At 39.5% G+C, this 9,253-nt stretch overlaps 1 protein-coding gene across 5 annotated transcripts in view; it reads left to right on the top strand.

Annotated features, from left to right (window-relative positions):
* Positions 1 to 364: 364 nt before the first annotated feature.
* The window catches only part of arnt (aryl hydrocarbon receptor nuclear translocator), a 52,825-nt gene continuing 43,936 nt past the window's right edge, over positions 365 to 9,253 (top strand). For 4 of the 5 annotated variants that reach the window (XM_079837966.1, XM_079837965.1, XM_079837964.1 and 1 more), the window contains exon 1: positions 365 to 702. In XM_079837966.1, the coding sequence (XP_079694092.1) occupies positions 684 to 702 (19 nt within the window). In that variant the 5' untranslated portion in view covers positions 365 to 683. The remainder of the gene's footprint in view (positions 703 to 9,253) is intronic. The other variant, XM_079837968.1, reaches the window with a different exon arrangement.

Here is a 9,253-nt window from a genome sequence, read left to right as displayed (position 1 = left end):
ATGAGATTAAATAGCAAGTGTCTGTGTAATATGCGTTCTTTCATCAATTTCCAGGGCTTGTTTTGTTTATTCAAAGGATTGCTCAGCTAAACAGGCTAATAAGAGACTCTTAACTGCTATTATACCCTTTAATCATAATAATGTCTAATCAAAACGTATACACAAGTATAAAACTGATCGGAGATTGAAATTTCGAAACGTTTCGAAACAGTTATGACGTAAAGAAGCCTCGTTTACTGAAATCACGTGACTTTGGCAGTTTGATTCAAAACAAAAGATTCGAACAGGGTTCGAAGCTTCACGCTCGCTCGTTTGTTTCAGAGTGGCGCGTCTGGCTCGCGCAGAGTCTCTAGTTTCCTCCTCTGACGCGCTTCTGCTGCTCACTGGAAGATTACATGCGCCATCTTGGATCTGGGGAGGTTTTTAAACAGGAAAAAGTAAAAGAACAGAAAAGAACAACAACTATTAAACATGTGGAAATCCGTCCGTTCGGGCCAGCGGTGAAAATGACACTCGGATTAAAGTCATGACATCGGTTTTAAAGTACTTTTAAAAGACTCGGACGAAGGAAAACCCCACTGGAAAAAGAAACAAACAGTGGGCAGGGAGATTTTTTTTCTCTGCAGCTGGGAAACTTGTTTTGTATTTGTTCGCTCGCAAGAGAACACCTTTACCTGTAGGATATGACATCAGCTAATCCAGGTAACGTATAAAACACGATTTGACACGGTTATGCTGTTAAATGTCTGAGTTGTGCTCGTTTTGGACCATTATAAGCAGTTGGGCTGGTTAGCTCGACTCTTGTGCTATAGCTAATAACACAAGCCGATGGAGTAAAAACTGGACTAACATTTTCCGTTCGGGTTCTTTGCTGTGAGGATAAGGGCATGTTTTTCAGTAGCAAAGAGCATCAAGATTGGTGACAGTTTGTCTGACACTTGTGGCAGTGTGTGTGTGTGTGTGTGTGTGTGTGTGTGTGTGTGTGCGCGCGCGCTTAAACTGTCATTCACACAGGCCCAAAACACTTTCACATGCTCATAATGGACTGAAGTACAGAGACATTTGTGTTGATCTGGATTCAGGTCAGTTTTGCTTATGAAGAGATTTATTGATCTGTCCTGCATATATACACTAGAACAGCATCAGAGTGTGGTAAACAGTTATGTTTTTTTTTTTTTTTTTTGTAAAAAGAACAGCAATTATTTTAAATAGGAATCTTTTGTAACAGCATAAATGCCTTGTCTTAAACTTAATGCATTCTGAATAAAATAATTTCTATCATGACAACTCTTTTTTTTAAAGCTATTTAGCACGGCTGCAGAGCAAGTACAGGAACTTGTTACTGCCAACATATGCTGATATGCTGCTGTTGAGTATGTAAGACATGATGCTGCTGCTGCACAAATACCAGTTACCAAAAAAAAAAAGGCTGAAACTATGGCTGTACAATTAATCATATTTTGTTTTCGGCTTCCAACATATTGTAATAAATGTGAAAAGCTTTCCTGTAGCTCAAACAATAGAGCGTGGCGCTAGCAACGCCAAGGTCATGGGTTCGATTCCCAGGGAAAGCAAGAACTGACAAAAATGTAAAATGTGTACCTTGAATGCAATGTAAGTCGCTTTGGATAAAAGCGTCTGCCAAATGCATAAATGTAAATGTGAAAAGACGTATGCGACAGCTTGAGCAGACTCACAAATGTGCTCTGAAAACACACATAGTGAAAATATATACTATTACATAAATTACCATTGGTTTTACAATGAACAAAACAAACAATCATAATAATAAATAAATAACAGGGTTGTTTTAGTTATTCAATGGTAACCACAAATTAACCATTATTTTGCTTAAAATCCATAGTTTAACTATATGGTATTTTTGTGGTCATACAAATGGTTATCAATACTGCATAATTTTTATAAGGGTATGTTTGTGCTATACATTATGTACAAAAAAAGCAAATCCCTACTTTAAAATGAAAAAAAATACAAACTCCGTGTTACCGCATAAGAGGAATGTTCTGCAGGAACACACACACACACACACACACACACACACACACACACACACACACACACACACACACACACACACACACACACACACTCTCTATGGACACAGTACCTGTTACTGTCATTTCTTTATCCTGTAGAAATTTCACACGCCGTTATCCCTTTACAGTTACTACTCATAAAATACTTAAATTGCATGTTGACTTTCTAAAACAAAATGTAGCGCCTATATTTAAGCTACATGAAAGTTTTTGCGTTGAATATTAATTGTCTCCCTCGCTAAAGCGTTCTGTCTGTTTGACGCGCCGGCGCTCGTTCAGTGAAGCTACTGTCAGGACCAGGACGATCTTTCGTGCAAAATGGAAATACTTGCGTGAATTAGTAACAATTACAGATGAGGATATAACTGCAGTTCTCTATATAGATCAGTGGATATAACCTGTAAAAGGAACGTTTTGCGCTGAGGCTGCTGACGCACACACACATCTGTCATGACAGGGTATGTTAAACGCTAATGCATTCGCTTGAAGCTTAAAATAAACAATTCTGAGGTTTTGGGCACTTGGATCACGTCCCTTTCCTGCATCAGCTCACTCTGTTTCCACTCCACTATTTCTAGATGCACATTTTGTCCATAAAAATGTGTTATTCACTGCTGTAATTTGACGCGACTGGTGGAAGCTTTGCGTACAGAAAGCAGACCCGACTAATCGATAATGAGAACTCCTGTGCCAGGCCAGTTCAGAAGTGCAGAGTTTACAGGTTACTCTTTTTTTTTTGAAGGCTCAAAGTAAAGTGCTCCCACACTTTGGATGACTTCGTTCGATTAGTTTTATCTTCCGCTTTTTTCTTTTTCTTTCTCGAGCTTACTCCGCTGCCGCCTGAGACGCTGTGCGGGAGGCACGTGACATAAAACGAGGCCAGCTATTGGCTATTCGCTACTTCTCCGGCTGTACTGGCTGAGTAAAACCTCCGGTGGCTCATTACTGCCACACTTGGGTCTAGGGATCGACCGATATGGATTTTTTAGTGCCGATACCGATTTTTTTTCATCAGCCTTAGCCGATGACCGATACGGGCTGCCGATATTTGGAGCCGATACTGCTTTTGCTCCCTCAATTTACAACATAAAAATGAAACAATGATCATGATGATAACAATTTAAAATTTACAATTTAAAAAAGGAACATTTATTGAACTAAAAAAAACCAATATTTAACAAATAGTAAAAACAGGTGAGGTAGAACAAGAAAAAAAAGAGTTCAGTGGTGAAAATAAATTCTGAAAATAAATATTTAAAACTATTTACAACCTAGTCATTTAATGGTTACACTCTAAAAAATGCTGGGTTAAAAATAACCCAAGTTGGGTTGAATATGGACTAACCCAGCGGTTGGGTTAAATATTTGCTTAAAACAACCCAATTGATGGGTTAGTCCATTTTCAACCCAACTTGGGTTATTTTTAACCCAGCATTTTTTAGAGTGTAGGTTCACTTTCCTTAATCTCTTGTAGAGCAACACCAGCGGTAATTCAGGAAAAAATCTCCCAATGCTCCACGTGAAACTTCAGTCTTTCGACCTTTTACCATCGTGTCAATTCTAGGGGTGCACCGATCCGATATTAGGATCGGATATCGGCCGCGATACTGACAAAATAGCTGGATCGGGGATCGGAAAAATGAACAGATCCACAAGCCGATCCAGGTGTTTTTTTCCATCGCAGCAGAACCGACGTCATTCGTCAGCTTCACGTGTGTCGCATGCTAGAAGAGACTCGGCTGTGTGGAGGAGATATTTCACGCTTGCCACGCGAACTAGTTCGCAATGTCTGCAAAGTAACTTAAATGTTTCGAGGGGAGGTGGTATTACTGCAAAGTCAGGGTTTTTCCTGCATTGAACATTTTTTGACGGCCGCCAAAGCCTAATTTGATGAGTTATTGTGATTTACGAGCGATGTAGAACAGATGCTGCGCTTGTGACTGAGTGACAGAGAGACCGATCTGAGAGCTCCTCCCCCGCGCACACTCTCTGGGTCTTCAAAATAATCAGCGTTAGCTCTCTCATATTTCACATATTAATCCAAATCAAAAGGTCGGAAGACCGAAACCATGTTGCACGTGACACATTCGGACAAATTTGTCCTTGAAAAATCGCTGGTTGTGAATTGCGCTCAAAAAACATTGCCTCTTCTCTTACCAGCTGACATAAAGCATACTTTCAATAAACGGGAGAAGTGTTTTCTTTGTGTTGACATCTTTCGCGATGTTCTTACAGACGGGATTCACACACAACGCGTCTGCTAATGTCCGATTCGTGACCTAATGACTCCTTTGAACCGAATCATTTTAACGACTGGTTAGAACAACTGATCTGTCCAACACTGAACTCATGAATCAGATTATTAATTTACTCAGAACGCAACTGAAATGAGAACACAAGTGTGCTTACCCAATTAAGCAAGAGTGGGTAGTAAGAATTATTTTTAATTATCGACAGTATTTCAGCTTATTTCTGTTGACAATGTGTAGTAAAATAAATAGGCCTAGCCTACAATCATTTAGACAGGAGTGAGGTGAAACCAGAACAAAGTTGTTAGCTAGCTGATCATTTTTATTAAATTGCATATGGCAGAAAATTAAGACTATTTGTTAATTTGTAATGCTACTTTTTAATATTGATATGATTATATACCAAAACAATGATCTGTAGTGTAAAAAATGTTTGGTAACTGTCAGATTACTATTGTATGTTTGACTGTTTTTTGTTTCCACTGCTACATTTTATTTATTTAAAGAAGTTTGATTACATTCTATTTTAGATTTGAAAGCACAATTGTTTTTTAAATAAATAAGAATTCAACACTTTACATTCATCTGTTATTTTGTCTTAGTTATGTTTAGTTAGTAAAGTCTGGTGCCTTTAGTCTCTTCAAGGAAGGTATAAGGTGGAAGATATACAGTTTATTATTAATTCAACAATAGTATCGGATCGGTATCGGGTATCGACAGATACACAAAGCCCAGGCATCGGTATCGGTATCGGGACTGAAAAAGTCGGATCGGTGCACCCCTAGTCAATTCTCAATTGATTTTGATTAATATGCGCGAGGGAGAGCAAGACAGTTTGAAGACGGCGAGAGCTGCCCTGTGGACGCCTGTCTGTAAATAATGCAGGGAAAAACATATCGGCGAACGCAGCAGCCTTGTATCGGCCGCTACACGTAAAAATCACAAATATCAGCGCGATATATCGGTCTAACACTACTTTGGTCACCGCAGATTTAAAATATGCACAAAATGAGCCGCTTAAGGCAAATAAAATTTATTTACCAACTAATCAATGACTAAATTAGTTGACAACTATTTTAATAATCGATTAAATCGATTAGTTGTTTCAGCTCTACACGGCACCCCCTTCAATGTTTGAACCATTAGGTGCACATGGTTCTCCAAGAATGGTTCGGTAGTCCTTGGCAGCGTCGCGCCCATAAAGCAAAGTAGGGAATGCTGTGATATTGCAGCCCAGACCATCACTGATCCACCTTCGTGCTTCACTCTGGGCAGCAACAGTCTGGGTGTTAAGTAGGGTTGGGCATCGTTTTGATTTGAACGATTCTGATTCCGATTCCGATTCTTAGTTTCGATTACGGTTCTTTTCGATTCTCGATTCCGATTCTTTGAGGGGTGGAGTCACAACATGTCACAGGCTCATTTCACAGAGGAAATTTGCATTTTGATTCAATAATGAGTTTTAGTTTTGGGACTTTCTCCGCTGGCATTTTCACTTGCTTTGCTGCAAAGCTGAATGGAGTTTCACATGAGTCCCGGTTTAACAATAGCATTAACAGCAGTCATATTAGGACTGCTACTAGCGTGGGCAATTTGCGTATAGCTACATTTATCTACGAGGGGGAAAAATAATTTCAGTAACGTTGTTGTTCACCACAATTCGCAATTTGGTCAAGGGCTTTGTTATTACACTACAATCACTTACCTGATTGATTATGACGAGGTGGGATAATGTTAGTTCACCCTGAAATGAAAATAAAGCCATCTTTTACTCACCCAGCTGTTGTTCAAATGCGCGTGTTCCTGTGTATGCGCACTCCAAGCCGCAGTAGCCTCGTGCAATATTGTCATGACAACCGGTACACAATATTCACTTAAGGAGGATATATTATTAGTATTATTTCTTATCATATACGTTATAGAAAAGACGAGAATCGCGTTTTTTTCTATTGAGCTTGATTTCTCAAAATGGTTATGTGTGTGTGTGTGTGTGTGTGTGTGTGTGTGCTTATCCTGTTTGCAATGACAACAGTGCGAGTTATTATAGTAGGCATGAGCTCCGGCGGCTGCTGACGGCTCATAGTGTACACAGAGGAGCGCGCTCAGAATAACGGCCGAGCTCAGTGTTTTGACTGAATAATAGGGGTGTAACGGTACACAAAACTGACGGTTCGGTACATACCTCGGTTTTGAAGTCACGGTTCGGTACGGATTCGGTACAGCAGTTTTACAAAATTGCTTTTTATTAATTTTTATTCAACAGTGGTTAAATGAGAAAAAAATGTGTCTGTCCTTAAATTAATTCAGTTCGAACTAAAAGTTTCTTAAAGATAATGCTGTAAACTATATAGGGAGCTCTTACTTACATATTGCAATGAAAGATTAACAACAGAGCCCAAACTATTAGCCTAAATTCAGTTGCTATTTATTTTTAGATATAATAATCAACAACACTCATAAGCTTCACATTAGGCAGTTTTTGCATTAACTTCTAAATCTAATTATAATAATTTTTTTCTCCAATTTGTTGTTGAAGTATAATCATTTAGTGGCTGTAATTTTCATGACAGGTTTATTTAAACATACATTAAATAAACAAGACATCACTAACAGGCTAAGTAGTAAATAATGAATATATAGGCTAATATAGTGCATGTATTCAGTGAAAGAGTTAATCTCTCTAGTGAACTCACAGCTGTGGACACTGAATGATTTCTGAGGTAAGCGTGATTCTACACGACATTGTTTACAGCTGTTTTATTGTCTTTCCGCGGTTGTAACACCGATGGAGCGATTACACAACATATGATACGTTTCAGCAAGTTTTAATGTATCCTCAACCTACCTTAAGATATTAATTTATATTTATTCTTTCTCAAGCGGCGGCGCGCCAGTGATTGCAATCATCTCTTCCTGATCGCGTTCACTCGCGCGCCGCGCGCTGCCGCTTGAAGTTGAACTGATGCGCGTCTATCAGTCACGTCATATTATAGAGCGTTAAAACTGCATTTTTCGTTTGAATTTCGTGATAAAATGGACTGAATACTCAATATGTTCGTGTGGGAACTAGGATTGAAGTGTGTTCCGCGCTTTAAACAAGCCGACTGTTAACTGTTAAAGATTGCATTCATAACCGTTCGGTACACGCGCACACCGAACCGAGAGCCCTGTACCGAAACGGTTCAATACGAATACGTGTACCGTTACACCCCTACTGAATAATACGGGTTCGTTCTCGCAAAACCTTATAGTGTGCCCCTGAACACTTTCCATATGGCACGCGTCTCCCTGTATCGTTGCGTGATACATTTGTTTATTTTTTGTAATGTTTTAGCTGATCGCCATTCACTGCCATAATATGAAGGAGCGCGTGCAGGAACAGTATTTTAAATGTCATAGGACATAGGGCACGGGGACAACATCAGGGTAAGAAAAAGAAGGCTTTATTTTCATTTCAGGGTGAACTATCCCTTTAATAGCGTTGGTTAGCGCTGGGTTGCCCGAGGAGGACAGACCTGCGCAGCATTTCAAACACGCTAAACTCGTTAATTTATACACCACATATTTGTAGTACATCCTCCCGTGCAAGAAATAAGTTTGTCATATGTGTTGCACTGTGCCGACCCAGGCTTTTTTTTTTTTTTTTAAGTGAAATAAAGCCACACTTTTGAGCGCCGCTTACCGTGCTCCATGGCTGCAACAGAACAAACGGGCGCGCCAAGCACTTCCGAAAACTTGCGCGTTTGGAACCGATGATCGGAATCGAAAACAAAATTTCTAAACGATTCCAATGGCATCGTTATTTTTTAAACGGTTCCAAGTTGGTTCTCGATGCCCGGTTCTCGATGCCCAACCCTAGTGTTAAGCCTCTTTAGGGGAAAAACAGTGAAGATGGACACATCAGAGAACAATACATATTTCACATGTCCACAGCGCAACATTTGTACTGTGGGAAACTTGGCACATTGAAAGCGACTTTTGCCATTGGCACGAGTGATCAAAGGTTTCTCTGACCGAATATTGACTCCTGACAAACATTTTTGGTGTAAACAGGAGAGTCGAGGTGTGCATAGTTTGAGTTGGGCGGCTATGGTTTTATGTTTTTTTGGATTCAATCTGGGTTAGTACTCGGACATCCCTTTCAGACAGATTCCTCTTGCATCAACAGTTACTCCTGTTGGATGTGGTTCGTCCTTCATGGAGGTATGCCCACATTACCCTGGACACCATAGCTCTCCGTACACCACAAAGACTTGCTGTCTTGGTCACAGATGAGCCAACGAGACACGCATCAACAATTTGTCCTCTTTTGAACTCCGATATGTCTCCCATGATGTTGTGTTGATTGCAATATTTTATGTACAGCTGTGCTACTGCTCTGCTAATTCAACCTTCACACTGCTCTTACTGATGGAATGCAAAATCAGTGAAGATTGGCCACCAGGTTGTGCATATAGGCGTGAAACCTCCAACACTATATTGGCCAGTGTGTCAGTTTCATTGTCCAACCCCTGTACATACAGCATCAGAGTATTTTCGGTTTCTTCCTCATCTCAAATTTAAACATGTTTTGTGGTGCATAGGATAATGTTCGATTAAGACAGGGTTTACGGGGATATACCCAAAAATATAAATTCTTCACCCTCAAGTTGTTCCACCTGTATGAGTTTCTTTGTTCTGTTGAACACAAAAGAAGATATTTTGAAGAATGTTTTTGGACACCAAACTGTTGCTGGTTCCCATTGACTTCCGTAGTATGAAAAAAATAGGTCCAGCAATTGATTATTGTATTATTGATATTTGAGCTTGATAAATGCATTCAACATTACAATGTGTGTAAAATTGACTGGATATCACAATTGTAAGGAATGTTTTTTTTTAATGCAGAAAACAAAATGGAACACGGCTTATGTTTTTAATAATTAATATGACTGTAATTAAAAAAGA

Source organism: Gobio gobio, assembly GCF_949357685.1.
Source record: "Gobio gobio genome assembly, chromosome: 15".
Classification (NCBI taxonomy): Eukaryota; Metazoa; Chordata; class Actinopteri; order Cypriniformes; family Gobionidae; genus Gobio; species Gobio gobio.
Note: the sequence above shows the minus strand (reverse complement) of the source record. Positions and strands in the feature narration are given on the sequence as shown.